Raw genomic sequence first — 19,682 nt, 5'->3', positions numbered from 1 at the left:
TTCCAAATTTGATATTATCCACGAGCTTCAAGTTAATTAAATTTTTCAACATTCCACCTCCCTGTTCATTCTCTCTTGAGTGGAATTGGTAAGTGGCGGAACTCACTTTCAAAGCCTTCTTTGGAGTTCCTCACACAATATGTATCGTTGGAGCCAAAAGAAAGATGAGAATTCAAGGGTAGTGGAGTCTGATCCGGGAGGTGGACTGCACAGACCCCTACTTAGGGACACCTGGAGAGCTGTGGAAAAATAACCAGTTCATCACAGGAGAAGAGGAAGTTGACAGGGTCGGAGGGCTTACCAGGCTCTAGGAATCTGCAGGACATGGGGACATGAAAAGTTTTGCCACAGGATCGCTAGCACAAGGAAACAGGACCAAACACAAACTCCCAACAGCCACCAATCACTGCCTGCGCAGACAAAAGTCACAACCGGTTGGGGTGTAACTCTGAATGATGATGTGGAGCTGACCATCTCTGCAGGTAATATACAAAACACACGGGCCACAAGGTCGCCTATGCACTGAAGAAGTGAACCTCTGAAAGGCAGGTAGTTAGAAATGGCTTAGAAATCCAGGTATTGGCAGGAGCTTGGTTTCCTCACACAGAGTTTGCAGACCTTCCTATAGAAAGCAACTAGTCCTTTCCATTTCTGTCCCAATCCTCCCACCCCCACTGAGCTCATCATTTCTGAACTGGTCTCCATGTCAACAGGAGGGGCCAAAGCCATGAAAATTGTTCAAGTCAAATCAGGACTCAGCTGTGCTAAATGGGGAAGTCAACTTCCAATAACCGCCTTCAAGAGTGAGACAAACAGAACCAAGGATGGGCCCTAAAAGTCCAATCGGAGGCCGTTTTACTCGTCTTTAATCAGAGAAAGGAGAAGGAAATGAAATTTTCATGTTAGAATCCATCCTTGGTTAATTTGTAGAACACAAGTAACATTTTAATTATTTTCAACCCCACACCATAACAGCTATCAAGGGAATAGACACAAAATAGAATAAACAGGGACTTATTAAATGCATAATTAATGTGCACTAAAATTAGCATACATGAATACGAGTCAGCTGGGACTATTGTAAAGCATGCACCTCAAATGTTATCAATTAATTAAATTTGTTATCTGCAATGGCTTTGGAACAAAGTAGGCCCCCTACACAGAGGAGAGAGACTTGCTGAAGAAGGGATGGCTCCTCGGTGGACCATCCTGCTAGCAAAGGTGCTGTGTATCTTCCAATAAACCAAAACTTTAGAAAAGCTACAGTTTTCATTACAGTGAGGCAAAAGCAAATCCAGAACTTGTCAAAAAGATCATGGTCAAGCCAGGTGGCTCGTAGGTGACTCTGGAATTTCTATTTTCTGTAGGGAAGGCATCAGGCAGTGTCCTCCATGGGCTTCTCTGGGGACGGGGAAGGAACTAAATGTGTATCACTCCAAGGAGTCCTATCTGTCATGGCAGCCACTACCCATGTGTTACTACGGGCCACAAGAAATGCAGCTAGTGTCACTGAGAAAATGAGTGATTTTGTTTAATTTTAGTTAAACGGAATTTAAAAACAAGATATATAAAATATTTTTTCTATTATACACAAGGGCATTTTGGGGGTTGGGCTACATTTTTGTTTTTGTTTCTGGAACTGGAACAGAGTCTTTACATTGAGCTACATTCCCACCCCTTTTGTTGTTTTTTGTTTTGTGAAAGCGTCTTGCTAAGTTGTTAAATTTCCCAGGCTGGGTTTAAACTTTCGATCCTCCTGCCTTTTAAAGTGCTGGATTGCAGGTGGCACCCCCACACCTGGCTACACATTCCATTTTAGCCATTAAAATTTAACATTCACAGTAAGATACGTTAGAAGTGTAAAACACACTGGATTTCTTTCTTTTTTTCTTTCTTTCTTTCTTTCTTTCTTTCTTGCTTTCTTTCTTTCTTTTTGTCTTTTTGAGACAGGGTCTCGCTATGAAGTTCACACTGGGCTTAAGCTCACTTTGTAGCCCAGGCTTGTCTCGAACTTGCAGCGATCCTCCTGCCTCAGCCTCCTGAGTGGTGGGATTACAGCTCTGAGGCTTATCACACTGGATTTCAAAGAATGTAATAGATCTCATTTTCTTACAATATTGACTCCACCTTGAAATGATGATACTGTGGTTACAATAGGTTAGATAAAATGTATTTTTAAAATTAATTTCATCTGCTCTTTATTTTTCTTCTGCCTGGTTACTAGGAAGTTTACAATTCCATATTGTATTGCATCATATCTATTGTTAGATAGCAGCAGTGTAGATATTTCACACAGAGAATCCAGAAAGTATTAATTGGTGGGTTGGTTGATTGGTTGTTTGAACACTATCAGGAAAATAAAGATTCCTTCCTCGACTCTCACCTGATTTTTTGTTTTCATTATAACCAAAGGAGATCATTTTTCAAGCAGCTGAATCACAAATATAGTCTGTGTCCAGGAAACAAAATGAAGAAAATTGTCAACACAAGAATAAACTCACTTGTGCCAACCAATTAATAAATCCCTCCCTTTGAAACTGATAAAGTGCAGTAAAACACTTGCTTTAAGACAGGAGAGGAATTTTGATATTCAGACTCTAAGAATGTATTTCAATCTTATTAAGCAGCAAATGTAGCTCTGTTCTTCCTGGCTGTCAAGGAATTAAAAAAAAAAGGGGGGGGGATACACAGTTGGATATGATGCTGCAAGCTTGTAATCCCAGCACTCTGGAAGGTTGAGGCAGGAAGATCACAAGTTGGAGCCTAGCATGGACAACTTACTGACTTAACAAAACCTTATCTCTAAATTAAAAAATTTCAAAGAGGGCTGGGGATGTAGCTCAGTGTGAAAGTCTTGGGTTCAATTTCCAGTATAACACACACACACACACAGCAAATGATCTATGTTGTTTCCACAAGGAGGCAAAGTTTTTTTTGTTTTTTTTTTTTCAGGCATCATTTCTAAAATAAATGTCTTATTAAGGGCCCCGGAATGACAAACTGGACAATGTCCCTAGCAAAAATCTGACAATACAAGCGGCAGCTGTTTTCATGACAGGTAATACCTCCTTTTCAAAACTTGAGTTGAGTCAGACACAGATCTATTTTCTTGCCCGGAGTTTGGCAGCGGTAGGTGGAGAGAACCTACCTGTAGCTAACACAGAACGCCCAGAGGAAAGGGTGATGAGCTACTCTTTTCACCCTTGGAGCCAGTCTTCACGATTCCCAACACAGATGTTATGATGCTCAGGGCCCCAATACACCTTTCCCAGTCTTCTCTGTCCCTCACTCAAGAAAGAAGAAAACACACTGCAACTATGTGAGCAACAGTGACACATCACAGGGGGACTGTGTAGCACCTATCCTTTGCTTTAAAGATAAATCATCTGCAAAGTGTGATCTTTAAATTATTGTATCTATAACATTCTTGTGACACATCCTGTGACTGAGAACAGCCCTTTGACACTGTCTTCCAGAGCCAGAACTCAGTGAGGCTCTCAGCAGCAAATGATTGGAGGAATTTCATTTTCTGCTAAGGGTCCAGGTCAATGCTGTCCAGTAGAACTTTCTGCGGTGACGGGAGCATGCTGTACCTGAGCCACCTGGTATGACACCACCAACACCTGAGGCTCCAGAGCACCTGATGTGTGGCTAAGGGCAGCTGAGAAGCTAAGTCCCACATTTTCTCCAATCATAATTAGGTTTAAACTCAAGAGGTTGCCATACTGGACAGTACAGGTAGACTCTGTGTCCTAAGGCCTTCTTCTAGCCAGTATCTAACTGGCCAAGGTAGCAAAACAGTTGGAAGTTTGAAGAAACTCTGAAGCTTCATACAAAAATGTATTCAAATTTTTCTGGCTTTAATTATTTTTTTTTACTTGAATTTACATAATAGATAGGAGGATAGCATAATGGGGTGGATGTGGGAATGAGTCTTGATTTTAATCCCTACCCTATTTCAGCCTTAGGCTGTGGTTTGGGCTATAGCTGCCTATCTTAGATCTGATGGCCAGAAAGTAGGGTGCAGTTGTCTGTGTGTCTATAGCCTGTGATACACAATAATAGGGAATCTAAAAGTTCCCTGCCACGTTAATTTAGTGTCATGCGGGGATCCCAGATTTGTGATTTCCTTCTGTGAACATTCTTGCCAGTTCTCACACACACATCCAGTGATGGAATTTGGAAGTGTGTTCCCAGATTCTGCTACAGTGCACACCCAGGAACACGATGTGTTGAGCAAAATGTCATCCTGCACAGGAGCCTGTGCTAATTATAACGTCAGGCTTCCCACTGAGACACAGATAATTAAAGGAGAATATTACAGTGTTTTCAAACTTGTGGAGTAAATGAGAAACATCTTCAAATAACCTGTTGGAGATGAAGATGAAAGCACTCTGAGACATCCCCATTTAAGACCACCTTGGCTAGAACCAGAAGATCCCTGAGGATCAAAGCAAGGTGTGGTCAGATGTAGGAGGGAACTGAAGGATGGGGAAGAGGGGGAGGTGGAAGGGATTCGTGTTTTTCAGGTCCTCTGAGCTCTACCTTAATAGCAGGCCACACAGCAGGTGGTCCTGCATGTTTCTATTGCTGACAGTTTACTTAACATTGAACTTCATGGTTAGATATTGTTTCCATTTAAGGCCAGGAAAAGAAGACCCTTGGGCTTTTACCTAAGGTCCCCTAGCTAGTAAAGCATTACATGGCTGCAAGACCTAAGCCCTGGTCTTTCTGACTCTTGCGGCTAGTCCCATGCCTCAGGCTGCTGACCTATATGACTCCTGGATCATCTTCATTTGCAGATGTATGTGTAGGGTCCCACCTCATGGATGTTCACCCCCTACACTTCTGCAGAGCGCCCACAGCAGCTGGTCCATGGAGGGATGAGGATTCCTGCTCAGGTTTCCATGCCCAAGTCTTATGCAGAAGAAAGCCCAGTGCGTTTGGAGTGAGAACCCACCAACACACCAGTGAGGCGCTGCAGATACTGACATTTACTGTGGCAAGCCCCGCAAATCAGAAAGCAGTCGCTCAACTTTGGTGGAACCAGCTCTGAAAAACTTTGTGACCCACCAGAAGGAAGGAAGCAGAGCTCACCAGGGCAAGAAGCAGAGGAAGCAACGTGCCAGACGGCCTGTGAGCCAAGCTCCTGCCAGAGGCCTGGCACCTGATCTCGGAGCCTCCCCGTCTCAGTTACTCAGTTTTATTTTATAGCAAGTGTGGTTTGAAAATGTGCGATGTGTTTTGACCAAATTCAATGCCTAAAGTGTAAAACAAAGACACAAAAATATCTAAACATTGCACACAGAACACTTTATACAATGCCTGGACTTTCCAAAGGCCCCCATAAGTGGCAGCTTTTCATATTATGCGTGTTGTTTATTATTATAAATAATTTGTAGCTTTGCATGGCACTCTGACTGAGCGCAACTACTGAGAATGCCTTCCAGTTCCTGAAGTCAAGCGACATGTAGTAGGAGTGGTTGCACCAGTGTTTCCCAGGGAAGGCCCTTATCAAATGGTAGAATTTTCTATGTAGTCTGAACACACTCGATTTTGTCTGATCTCAGAAGCTAAGCAGGCTCAGGCCTGGTTAGTACTTGGATGGGAGAATTTTCTGTGCAGTCTTTGTCCCAGGAAAGTGAAGAATTGGTAGGTCCTTCTTTGTCGTTATTGGCTCCTTCTTGCGAGCCAGACCCCTGATCTTGTTCCCACTGCTGCCCTCCAAAGTCACCTGCAGCACACAGAGCTGACACTAGGAGAAGCTGAATGTTCGGGCTCACACCACCAACACCAGCCACAGCTACCACCTCCTGCCATTCTCAGCTATCCCCTGAATTATCAGCATTTGAACACACCATTCCACACAGAGCCCAAATCCAAAAGCAATCGACAGCCCCTTGGAAAGCAGGGCTCTTAGGCACCCCGAAGCCAAGCCTTGGCGTGTGCGCTGCTAAACCTCCACCACAGAGGGATTTTCTGTAAGGATAGAGGCCTGTGGCAAGGAAAAAGAAGGAAGAAACTTAAGAAAGCAAAAACTGGCTTTAAAGAGTTTAGAGGTTGCCACGGGACCCTGCCAGTTCCACTCTAGGGTATGTGTAGGAGAGAACACATGTCCACACACAAGGGGCTGTGGTTACACTCACAACAGCCACAGGGCAGAAACAACCCAAATGTCTGTCAAGGGATACATGGATAAGCCAAATGTGTGCACCCACAGAATGGAAGATCGTCTGGCCTTAAAAAGGAAGATGTACTAGCATGTGCTATGACACAAAGGAACCTTGGGACCCAAAAGCTGTGTGGTATATAGCTCCACATATGTCAAAGTAGAGATGAGGGGAATCTGTACAGATGGAAAGCAAAACAGTGCAGGAGCTGGAGTGAAGGGAGATGGGGAATGACTGCTAATGCGTGCAAGGCTGTGGCAAGGGGCGAGGAGAGTATTTGGAAATGAGATAGTGAGGATGACTATGCATCCTTATGAATACACTAAAACCACTGAATTGTACACTTTGAACCGGTGACTGATATGGTATATGAATTATATCCCAACTTTTCTTTTATGTTTAAGTTAGGGGCTTGTTCCTCCTGCCTCAGCCTCGCTGGTGCTGGGTTTATTGGCATTCACCACCACACCTGGCTGAACTGTTTAAAAAGACTTAACAGGGACACTTCCTCAGTGCGGGAGGGAACTGATGACACTTACAGTGGCTGGCGGAGCATGGGAATTTTCTGTGCTTTAAAAATAAGGCACCACAGGAGAGAAAGAATATAGATGAGTGGCATAAATAGACTGAGTCAGTGACCTTTCACAACAAGCCATGGACCTTAGGAGCTGAATGTCAGCAGCAAACTCATCAGTGATTCTGGCACTGTGAGCAGGCCAGCCATGAAGAATCAGGGTCCACGTGAGCAGGGGTATGTGTTGTTATGGAAAGGGGTGGGGTTCCACAGGGCAGGGGTCCCATGAGATGTGGATGGCAACGTGATACCCCACCACCCCCACTGCACACTCAGCAAAGCTAAAAAAGCATCACATCTCCTGCAACATTACCCAGCACGCTCACCAGATGAAGGAAGGTGCTAGTGCAGGCTCTGCATGTTGAATAAACTCAGTGAGTCTGAAGAATCTAGAACTTCATCAGAAAGAGCCAGAGATAGGAAAGACAGAGCTCACAGCACAAGAGAGCACAGGAGCAAGACCAAGACGGCTGTAAGAGTCAGGCTGAGATTTACAAAAGAATTATGTGCTGTTGAATCCATTTTGGAACTCAAGCTAAGCATTGCTGGCCTGCATTTGAAAGATTCTTCTGGTCTGTAGGTTTTTTCCAAATGATGAGTCCAAATATAGCCAGGTCCTAAATGCCTGAATCTGTAAATGTTACCTTTTATGATAAAAGAAACTCTTTGAAGGTGACTATCCTGGATTATCTGTGTGGGCCCCAAGTGGAATACCAAGAGCATTTATAAGGAGGCAGAAGGATACTTGACCTAGAAAAAAAAGTAATATGACAGACTTGAGGGATGTAGCCACAAGCCAAGGAATGCCTGCATCCTCTAGAAGCCCAAAAGGGCAAGAAAAGATCCTTCTCTAGAGCTTGCAGCAAAAACATAGTCTTGCTGACACTTTGACTTTGGTCCAGTGAAAGGGATTTTAGATTTCTGCCCTCCAGAATAGGGGAATAAATGTGGGTTGTTTAATGCCATTAAGTTTGTGATAATTTACTACAGCATCTATAGTAAACTAATACAGACCTTCACTTTGTTTCCAACTTCTTAGGCACTGACACTAATAATGATTGTCTCTGGCACAAAACAATAACTTACCTCCATACTTTGGTGGGTGTGTTGTAGGGTACAAGGGTTATGGCCACAGAGGGCCTCCTTCCGAAGAATATTTTTATCTGATCACAGGTAATAAGTATTTATTATAGGAAAGTTAATTTATAAACCTCACAAAAACAAGAAGAAAGTAAAAATCAGTCATGATTCCATCACCCAGGAATACCAACCACTGTTCATGTTTTGATGTCTAAATTGTTGTTTTAGTTCCCCCAAACAAAAATCACTTCTGACTAAACCCTGGAGCATTTCTTTTGAAGCCATTATTAGGAAACATCAGTAATGACAAGCCCAATAATTAAAACCAACTGCCGCGCTGTCCTCGAGATATAAACATGGCCCCGGGTCTCTCTGTGTCACTGCACAACCAGCAAAATGAACTTGGCTCTTGACTCTAAGGAGAGGAAAATAAAAAGTGTATGATTCATCCAGCCTCTTTATCTGTGGATCTTTATAAATAATCTCAAACACTCATCAAGACCTACATGAGTCAAACACCCACCTTTGGCCCACCTGGCAGCCAACGCAGAAAGAAAACTACTCATCTAACTCACAAATGGCTGCTTTTTTCCCAGAACGAAGGACGAGTAACAAAGGCTCTCGGCACTGCAGATGCTCTGGTCTACACTAGGCATGGGACACAGCACAGATTCAGAATGAGCTGTGACCTTGGGTCCAAAAAAGAATATGGCATTGACCTTCAGGCAAGAAGCTCCACGTACCAGGGAGAAACAAACATGTTTAAATGATCACAACTCAGAGTGATTACTATCACAATGAAAGAAGAAAGGATAAGGTGAGTTGTTGAAAGGAGAGGAGTGATTAACTTTGTTAAATAAATGAAATTCTAGGACTGGGCTCTATCCCTGAGACGAAAAACATTACAAAATAGAAATGAAATTCATCATGTACTACTTAGATTATGCTTCACAGAATCATCCTATACTTGGGCTGGGAGAGCCAAGGTGATAAATTAATAGCGAGCCTCTGTTTCCAATTAGAGAGGGATTTAAATGAGATAAGCTCGGAATCCCCTCAGGTTTGACTTTGACTTTCTCACATGCAAAGCTCTGTATTGTTAAGACCATCAACTACTGAAGAAAAGAGATCAGTAAGGACTCAATTGCTTTTTGACTTTTAATTCCACTCAAACATAAAGTGAGAGCTTGTTTCCTAAGGTCCAGGAATCTTCCAAGGTTTAGGGCTCTTGAGTTTGCTTGATACTGCAGGAAAAACACTTTGAGAGGCACTGTGCTTGCATAGAAAACATGTTGTTTCTCTTACTGTGGTTTTTCCAGCGGTTGGAACAGGTGCCGGAGCTCATCGAAGCTGCACACAGGCAGCGGCCAGGGGAGCAGGTTGGAAGGACAGAGCAGCGTCTCCCTTCTGTGGCATATGCTAGTGGGGTCCCGTCTGTGGCCCTCCTCTCCTTGTTATCATGTCTTTCTAACTCATGCAAACTGCCTGCACAGCTACACAGTTTGTTCTGCTAAACTGGGGACTTTTTCCTACTGTAAGGAAGGAATGGGATCAAAAACCCAAGATACTATATTGCTATGGTCTAAATCAATGATGGCAAACCTTTTAGAGTTTTCAGTGATACAAACAGCCTGGCGTGGCACGTGTGCCATAGGCTCCCCACCATTGGTCTAAATGTTCCTAGCCTAACCAAGGCCCACGATGATGGTATTGGGAGTGGCACTGTGGGGCTTTCATTAAACCCTGAGGGCGAAGCCCTTGGGAATGGTATCAGTCAGGGTTTTATTGGAGAAACAGATATAACACAGGATGTACAAATTATAAGAAATTACAAGATTGGCTTACGATGGTCAGCCAGAGAGTTGTATGAGGAAGTGTGCATAGGGTGTCTGCACACTGAAGACCGAAGGAATCAGTTCAGGGTCTGGAGTTCACTGCAGAGTTCCGTGCAGGTTCACTGCAGAGCTCCATACCAGGAGGCCGATGAGTCTGCAATGGAAGGCTTAAGGATCCAAGGTGGAAGCCAAAGAGTCTGCACTAGCAGCCAGGAGACTAAGTCCAAGCTGAAGGTGAAGACTGGAGCTGCTTCAAAAGGAATGGAAGTTCCTCTGTCCTTCTTCATTTTCCTTTTATATTATCTAGGTGATGATCCACCCTAGGGTGGCTCCTCTACACCCCAGGGTGTAGAATTGCTGAGCCAATTGCTGGGCCAAGTTTAGTTATGCTTCTAAATTTCTCAAGTTGACATGATCAATCAACCACTACAGGAATGGATTAATGCCTTCATAAAATGAGGCTCCAGGGAGCTCTCACACCCTTTTTCCAACAGGGGACACAATGAAAGGAAGGCCAAATGCATCTCAGAAGGGGTGCTCAACAGAGCATGGCCGCACCCCCGAATCCCAGACTTCCAGCCTCCTGAATGTAAGAAATAAATTTCTATGGCTTATATGTCACTCAGTCTATGGTACTTTGTGAATTAGCCTGAAAGAACTAAGACAGATGTACATCACTGTCTTGTGCGTGGGTCCCTAGCTTCTCAGGGTCTGGAGGAAGACTGTGAACCGCAGTGAATGAACTCATCTGTCCCTGCACATCGATGTCACATTATTAACCACAGTGTCCTCGGCTTGTGTAAGTGCCATGGCTGTGTTGTCCTCACACTTCAGAAACCTCCCAAAGCCAGAGGACTCATTATCAAGCTTTCCTTTGTCAAGTTTCCCTTTTTCCTTCCACATTGAAAGAAAAATTAAACAGAATGTCATCCATGGGACATAAAAAATTGAATCAGCAAAGACCAAAAAAAACAAAAAAACAAAAAAACTTCAAAACCCCAATTATCCATTGAGTCATTGTGAAAAGTCTATCTTAAAACCCAGTCTCAAGGAATACCAAAGTTATAGTGAAATTTTTAATAAACTATAAAGGATAGTGTTAAAGAAGAGACCTTTTCAGAGAGAAGCTGGCTACAGACAGGCTCCTAAAGCAGTCGTCATCAAAGGGCATGGTGCTGCTAAGGTGACTACCGGGTGAGCTGTTGTCTCTTTAGAGGAAGTTGAAACAGAAGACTCAAGGAAAGAGCCACAGCAGGGTTTTCAGAGCCCTTTTCCTCTGGATTTAGACATCCGATGATTTCATCCAGTGCCATGGGTTTAAATAACACTTATGTGTCAATGAGTCACAAATGTATAGCTCTAACCAGACTTTGTTCCTCACCTCCAAACCTGTGTACCCAGTTGTCTAGTCAACATCTCCACCTGACAGTCTAACAGCACTCAGACTCCACAACCCAAAATGCAATCCCAATATTCCCCCCGAAACCTGCCCCAGCTCAGCTGATGGCAAACCCACCCTTGCAGGAGCTGGCCCTGAGACCTCTGGTTCATCTCTTGTTCTCACACCTCCCATCCAATCTATGGGTAGAACCCATTGGCCTCACCTTTGATGGAGGCCCAGATGAGCCCCCTTCATAACACCTTGGCCACTTCCATCCTGGCCTGACCCACCATTATCGTTCAGCTGGATTCTGTGGAAGCCTCCACACAGATCTCTCTGCCTCCATCTTCACCCCCCTCCACCCAGCTTCCACTCAGCACCTGGACAGAGCCCTTAAAAGCTCAAGTCAAGACATGTGCTCCTTGTTCAGAAACCCCCAGCATCTCATCAACCACGGAGCACAAGACAGAGCCATTATGAGGATTTCTTTGGCCTCACAGTCCCGGAGCTTTAGTCCATGGTCAGCTGGCTCCAAGGCAGAAAGAAACATCACGACAGACAGGCACGGCAGAGGAAAGTTGCTTACCTCATGGCAACCAGAAGCAGAGAAAGAAAAGAGGAGAGAGAGAGAGGATAGAAGAGGGGTGGCTGGGGTCAGCACACACCATTCTAGGTCATGCCCTCAGTGACCCACCTGATCCAACCTTTCCCACTTTCAAACAGCACATTCAGCTATGATCTAATCAGTGGATTAGTCCATGATGAGGTCAGCACCTGCATGATCCAGTCACCTTCTGAAATCCCATCTCTCAACACACATGCCTTTTGGGGAACATTTTATTTCCAAGTCATAATAATAAGCAAAAATACTTTAAGTTTCACAGAAGAATAAACTTAGCTTGCCCTTGCCCTTGCCCTTTGCCTCTATAATATTAAGGTGAGAAGCAGATAGAAACACATCCAAATGAACTTTTCAGAGAAAAATGTGGTGACTTGAAAGTTTTGCCTTCCCATGTGTTCCTCCTGTAATAGGGGACAGCTCAGCACCATGAATTCTGCAAGGACTCAGAAAACAAAGTATTTGGGGATGTTCCCTGGGGAAGGCAACTGCTCGGACTTAGGTTTTAGAATAAGCAAAGATGGATCAGAGTGTTTCAGAACCGAGGATTGGGGACATCGAGGCTGGAAAGGCAGGGAATGGTGTTATCAATGCCAATAATGGCTTCCATGTGTCAGATGCTCATGAGGTCAAATACGGCACCAAAATCTGCAGGTACATTTAGTCTTTTGTCTAATACTCAAAATAAGCTAGTTATAGCATGACTCCCATTTCACTGATGAGAAAACCAAAGTTCAGGAAGTTCAAGCAATTTTCTAAGATAAACTCATTAGTAAGACGCAGGGCTGGAATTCTAAGATATAGCTCAAGGAGCTCCAGCCCCTTCATAATATCTTTAATTACTTATTACTTTTATGTTTACTATATTTGCTAGTTGCTCTAAAAGCATGTGGTCTTTGAAATAAAACATCAGTACATCTTTTTCCCCAATTAAAATCAATCCAAAGACATAAAACACATTAATTCACAATGCTAAACAGGAAAAGACTGGTCAGGATGTTTCAGAAAGAGGCTCCCATAAAGAAAGCAGATAAGTCAGTGTCAAATTGTATTCAATTTAGTATTTTTAAGAATCATGAGGCAGAGCCTAAGATATATTTATAAGAGCACCCTGTACCAGTGTAATCACATAACACTTACAAAATTATACTCCAATAACATGGAACCAAATATGTAAAGGCAGGAACTCCTAGGTAGAAATAGCAGAAGCTGTTTAAAGTAATGGGGATGGGATGTTTTAGCCTACAATAATCAGTCTACAGTGGGTTACTCAAAACATAAATTCAAGAAAGGGCTGTACTTCCACCTCCACAGCCATTGCTACCCCTTCTCCGGCCAGACTCCTGCCCCGACAGGTGACTGAGAGAGCAAGTCCTCACCTGGGATGTTGTGTATGGTGATGGCCAGGATGAGCAGCGTGATTCTCCTCCAGCTGCTGCTGCTGGGCTGAACCAGGTGCTCCCGAGAAGGTGCCAGGGTAGCAGGGCCCTCTGTGGGGCCGCCAGCCATCACCTTCCTTCTCTGGTACGCATCGCCGTTCTCGCTCTTGTCTGAGCAAAAAGAGAGGGAGAGGTAGAAAGAGGTTTGAAAATGCATACATTGACACTTGGGCAAGCAATAGCAAATGGAAGCTTTCAAGACCTAGAACATTCTACTTCTACACTGGTGGTTCATTCATTCACCTGCAGGCAGTTATGCAAGAAACACCAGCTGGATAGACATTCAGTGCCTAGTGTACAGGTACGGTAGCAGAAAGGATAAAAAGATGAAAATTCAGAGTCCTAGCCATGCATGATAGTACATACCCATAATCGCAGCACTGTGGGAAGCTGAGACAGAACAATCATAGGTTTGAGTCCAGCTCCGGCAACCTAGTGACTTAGTGAGACAGTCTCAAAATAAAAAATTTAACAAAGGGCTGGGGGGTATAGCTCAGTGCAAAGGCCCTGGGTCCAGTCCCCGGTACTGCAACAAGCAATGCACACAGGACGGGAAGTGATTTTGTATTCTTTCTTTTCTTTTTGGTGGTACTGGAGTTTGAACCAAGACCCTTCACACTAAGATACATCCCTGACCTTTCACTTATTTTTCCCCCAGTACTTTACTTAGGAACATTTTTGTGAGACAGAGTCTTGCTACATCACTTGAGTTGCCCAGGTTGGGCTCAAATTTTTGATCCTCCTGCCTCAGCCTCCCAGAGTACTGGTATTATGAGCATGTACTACCACACTTGGCTGGTTTTGTACATTTTAAGTTAATGATATGTAGACAACTCAGGCTGCGTTGGCTGGTCAGGAAACTGATAAACATTTGGGATTTCAGGCACTGATAGGTATTAGGGACATAAACAGGGCAGTTCCACATGTAGCCCATGAACCAAACAGGATTGGGGCCCAGGTGCTCAGCTTTGTCCTGGACTTCTAGTGAACACTGTTGATTCTTTGGGCTCCCTCTAAACCCACAGGCCTGCCTCAACTGCTCTCATGTACAAGTTGATAAGAACAAAAACAGGGCTCTGGGATGTAGCTCAGCAGCACAAGTGCCTGCCTGGCAAGCGTAAGGTGCTGAGTTCAATTCCCAGTACCAAAAAACAAAATAAAACAAAAAACAAAAACAAATTTCTCCTTAGCAGATTTTATAGCATAAGGGAAGACAGACAGGGAAGACAAACAATACCTTTGCACCTAAAGGGCGGGATGCACATTCTCTACCAAGCACCTAAAGTGGTACTGATTTTTACCAATGCCACCAAAACGTTGGAACCTGAATGCTGGGCAGGCAAGACACCCAGAGCTGGGAGAAGCCATGAGCTAAGCCAGTGTCGAGTTCCTGAACATAACAGGAGCAGCAGGAAGGGAGTCAACCAGAGCAAAGACACAAGCCTGGCCTTGGGATCCCAATGAGGGAAAACAGTGCTAGGGCTAGGTACACTGCAAAGGTGAGATAAGCCACCACCTGGTAACAGCCATGACTGAGTCCACAGTGAGGAAGATTAGTCCAAGCAAATCACTGGTGAGCCCAGGAGGCATCCAGAGTGGTGGGTGCTCCACACCTTTCCCCGTAAGGTTGGTAAAGACTCTGCGGTGTCCACGGAGATGAGTGCACACGGCAGCTGCCAGGCACACGGGGTGGGGCTGGGGGTGCCAGAGCCAAGTGACACAAGACATCCTGACATGGCAAAGGTGCAGGCGCTTTCAAAGTAGGGCTTGGCAAAGCAAAGTAGGAAGGATATTTAGGCATGACGTGGTCTATGTCAAACACAAGTGGAAACCTCTGCAAGGCTGGTGGATAGGTGACATTGGGACCTGCTCTCCAACTCAGCCTGGATCCTTGGAGGCTCATTTGTAGAGATTAATCTCCTTTCATAAAGGAGGACACTGAGGACCAGAGAGGTAGAGCAGGTTGTCCCAGGTCACACAGCCAGTCCACAGGGGTTCATGGGTCCTTTCCCTCCAGAAGTCACTCTCTCAGCAGGGGTCTCAGGTTGGGTAGAGTGGCATGGAGACAGGTGGTTAATCTGTGCATTTTCTCACCAAAAAGGGTAGGTGGGAGTAGTCACCAAGGTGAGATACCCACATGACAACAGAGGGGGCACTCAGTAGGGATCTTGTATCTATACTCAACTCCTGCTCAGGACAAACCTGAAAACAATGCAGAGAAATGATGTTTCTTAACCATTTATCCCAGCTATTTCTAATTGGAAAGTGGCTTGAAGTAGGAAACATTTATCAATGCCAAGCCAGGTTATAATTCTTTCAGGAAGGTGGAAAGAAAAGCCTTTTTGCCCTTAGAAAAAAAATGTTGCCCATTATACAATATGTAGAATTGAGCATCTAAGAATCCAGAGGCAGAAGGGAGCCACTGGGGAGGAGGGTGTCAGTCACCTTCCTTTGCACTCAGACACTGCATTGCCACATGTGCAGAGGAACGGATAGATGCTCCTGGCTCATTCTGAATCACCAGGTGACTTCTTTGGATACAGCTGCTTTCCTCTTCTCCCAAACAGGGGATGTGATTCTTTCTCCAGCACATCAGCAGACAACTCCCACTGGAGAGGTGAGCAAATCTGCTGCCTAGGAAGCTCCACCCCTCTAATGACACAAGCCGCTGGGGTCCACCCATTCACAATTCTGAACCATCTTGGATCAGCAACTGCTTTTTTTCTTTCTTCCTTTCTTTCTTCTTTCTTTTTTCTCTCTTTCTTCTTTCTTTCTTTCTCCCTTTCTCCTTTTCTTTCTTCTTTCTTTCTTTCTTTCTTTCTTTCTTTCTTTCTTTCTTTCTTTCTTTCTTTCTTTTTGTGGTACTGGAGATTGAACCTAGGTCAGTGATGGTGAACTTTTTAGAGCTTTCAATGATATAAACAACCCACCGCAGTATGGTTACCATAGGTGTACCACCACTGACCTAGGGCCTTCACGCTGAGCTACAACTCACAGCCCTTTTTATTTTTCACTCTAAGAAAGGTTCTGTGAAGTCTCTAAGTTGCCTAGGCTGCACTCAAACTTGTGATTCTCCTGCCTTGTATCCTCCTAAATAGCAAAGATTAGTAAACTAACACAAGGGGCTAGCAACTGCTTACGAATGCACAAGGTAAGTCATAATCCACTCTGCAGCAAAAGATATACAGATGGCTTTGAAACTAGTTTTGAGTCCTTCTAGATTGAAGGAGCTCAGAGTGAGAACATCTTGGGAGGTAAATGCTCCATTAACCTTCACTTTCTAAGTCCTTGAGACCCATCACATGAAGACACAGAGTGGCCATGGTTCCTAGGATGATGGACTGCTTAAATCAAATGGGCCCAATAATGGAATCTCAGGGCTTTGATGAATATGGTGATACTAATTAACAGATCAGATCAGAAGACAGCTTAAACAATATCTCCCAAGATGTGGATATGATGTGGTTGGATTAGCACAAGTAGGCAAATCTGCCTCTCCCAAATGCGGACAATTCATATTGCTGGAGAAATATTCTTTTAAAACCCATTACAAAGCATGCAATAAAGAAGAGTCCAATGTCTATTCACTATACAGTAAGTACATAGAAACAACACCAAAGACCAACAAAAAGTATAGAATAATCTATTTACTATATTTTTTCCTCCTACTTGTTTCCCAGAAATTCAGCATAATTTGGGAGGAGGAATTCAGGTATCAACACGAGCAATGACAATATTTGACACATATTTGGTTCTGATTCTTTAATCATATATAAATTAGAGTTAGTACACATCTGGGGCTGTGGGGCCACTCCTCACCCACCTGAGTTTGGGTAACACTTCAGGGCCAATCCTCCTTCCTTTGTCCTAAGAGAAACATAAATAAAAATAACAAACACCCAGGAAATCTCTACAGCTCCAGGCCAGAGCACATGCAGGTTAGATCCCACAGCTTGGCCAGTGGTAGCCTTTTCCCTACTTGAATTTCATTAATGGTTCATACGCAGAGCCTGCACATCATGCATATGATTAAAACTGAATGAACTGTGGGAGAGTCACATGTACTAGATGCACCTAAGATGATTCGGCACCCCGTCAATCATTTCTGTCAATCATATCCAGAGAGATCCAATGAGAAACACCCAGGGAAGGGTGCACATCTTTTAAATACAAAAGTCTGATTTATCTTTTCCTTCCTATTCCCCCACTGCCCTGGCACCACTTTTGTGGTTCATGCTATCTTTTTGTTTCCATTCACATCGACTTGCACCCTGAGCACACATTACCCTTAACTTCAACACATGTAATTGCTTTTTCTCTTACCATCAGGTGTACACTTGCAATTCTTTATTCACAGTACACAAGAACCTGGACTCTATCTCTGGGACACATCACACACAATATCAGAATAACTTTCCTTCTATAATTAATGGTGAACTTGAACATGAAATAATGACTCAAGTGGTTAGCATTGACCTTGGCACCTAGACCATGATGAAAGAATTGCTCAGTACTTCTAAAGAAGACATACATAAAAAAATAGAGGAGCATAGGAAAATGATAGAAACATTGAATAAACAATACAGGAAATAATTAGAATGCATGGAACATTCAAAGAGATATCCAGGCAATTAAAAATTCCATTGAAAGCTGGCAAAACTTCTTGAATGAAACTGAGGATAGACTTTCAAACCCTGAAGACAGGATAGCAGCCAAAGGAAAGATCTCTTAAAAATAACGAGGAACCGGGAAATAACAATTCAACAGATGCAAGATGGTGCAAAGATAAACAATATAAGACTGATAGGTGTTGATGAAAAAACAGGAGCTAACACAAAGAATATATAAAAACTGTTTGCTGCAGTAAAAGCAGAATGTTTCCCAAGCATGGGAAAAGAATCAATTCACCAATCGAAAGAAACAGCCTGGCAGAGTGGATCAAGAAACAAAATCCAACAATATGCTGTATACAAGAAACATATTTAGTTCAAAAGGAAATCTGTAGACTGAATGTCAAAGGATAAAAAACAATATTCCATGCAACAGGAACCCAGAAAAAAGCAGGGGTAGCTATTCTATTTGCAGAAAATGTGAACATCAAACCAAGATGATCAAAAGAGATGAAGAAGGTCACTATAGGCTTGTTAGGGGGAAAAAAGAGGAAGAGGTAACAATCATAAACATACATGCACCAAATGTGGGAGTACCAACTATGTAAGACAAATATTAATACAAATGAAAAATCAATAACCAATAAGATAGTTGTAATTGGGAACCGTAATATGCCATTGTCACAAAGAGATAGATCAACTAGACAAAAAATCAGGAAAGAAATAACAGAGCAAAACCAAACTTGTGAACAAATGCACTTAGTAGACCTTTACCACATGCTCCCCCCAGCAACATCAGAATATACATTCTTCCCAGCTGCACATGGCATGTTCTCTAAAATAGACCATATATTAGCCCACAGAACTTGCTTAAGTAAATGCAAAGGAATTGCAATTATCCCATACATATTATCTGACCATAGTGCAATGAAATTAGAGATTGACAAAAGAAACTGCAAGAACTCCATAAATACATGGCAATTAAATAGCACCCTCCTGAACAACCAAAGGGTCACAGATGAAATAAAAGAAGAAATTAAACAACATCTGCAGTCCAAAAAAATGGAAATACAACTTACTGGAACCTGTGGGATACAATGAAAGCAGTCCTCAGAGGGAAATTTGTAGTGGTGTATTCTCACATTAGGAAAACAGAATGAGAAAAAGTAACCAATCTAATGCTGCACCTCAAGCTTCTAGAAAAAGAAGAGCAAGTCAAGCCCAAAGCTCAAAGAAGGAAGGAAGATAACAGCAGAAGTTAACACAATTGAGATGAAGAAAATAATATGAAGAATTAATGAATCAAAGAGTTAGTTCTTTGAAAGAATAAATAAAATTGATAAACCCTTAGCCAAACTTCTCAAAAAAAGGGAAATAAAAAACTCAAATTTATGCAATATGGAACGAAAAGGGTGAAATCACTACAGAATCTGTGGAAATTCAGAAGGTCATTAGTACCTGTTTCAAAAATCTTTACTTGCATAGAATGGAAAACACAGAAGAAATGGACAGATTTCTAAAACACATATGAATTATCAAAGCTGAATCAAGAAGATATAAAAATTTTGAATAATCCAATATCAGTGAGTGAAATTGAAAATGTAATTAAAAACTTACCAACAAAGAAAAATCCAAGTCCTGATGGATTCATAGCTGAATTTTATAAGACATTTAGAGAAGATTTAATGCCAATACTCCTCAAACTCTTTAGTTGAAAGGGAGGCAATTCTTTCTAACTCATTCCTGGAGGCAAGTACTACTCAAAACCAGAAAAAGACCCAACCAACAAAGAAAACTACAGGCACTCTCCCTAATGAACATAGATGCAAAAATCTTCAATAAAATACTAACAAACAGAATGTAGCAAATCATCAAGAAGATTATACACCATCACCAAGTGGGATTCACCCCAGGGATGCAGGGATGGTTCAATATATGTAAATCAACAAATGTAATACACCATATTAACAGATT

General features: G+C 42.9%; 1 protein-coding gene across 6 annotated transcripts in view; it reads right to left on the bottom strand.

The window, feature by feature from the left end:
- The window catches only part of Slc39a11 (solute carrier family 39, member 11), a 365,832-nt gene that overhangs the window by 133,914 nt on the left and 212,236 nt on the right, over positions 1–19,682 (bottom strand). For all 6 annotated transcript variants that reach the window (XM_005402093.2, XM_013503238.1, XM_013503239.1 and 3 more), the window contains one exon: positions 13,039–13,209. In XM_005402093.2, the coding sequence (XP_005402150.2) occupies positions 13,039–13,209 (171 nt within the window). The remainder of the gene's footprint in view (positions 1–13,038; positions 13,210–19,682) is intronic.

Source organism: Chinchilla lanigera, unplaced genomic scaffold (genome assembly GCF_000276665.1).
Source record: "Chinchilla lanigera isolate Chin_1 unplaced genomic scaffold, ChiLan1.0 scaffold00077, whole genome shotgun sequence".
Taxonomy (NCBI): domain Eukaryota; kingdom Metazoa; phylum Chordata; class Mammalia; order Rodentia; family Chinchillidae; genus Chinchilla; species Chinchilla lanigera.
This window is presented reverse-complemented; position numbering and strand designations above follow the sequence as displayed.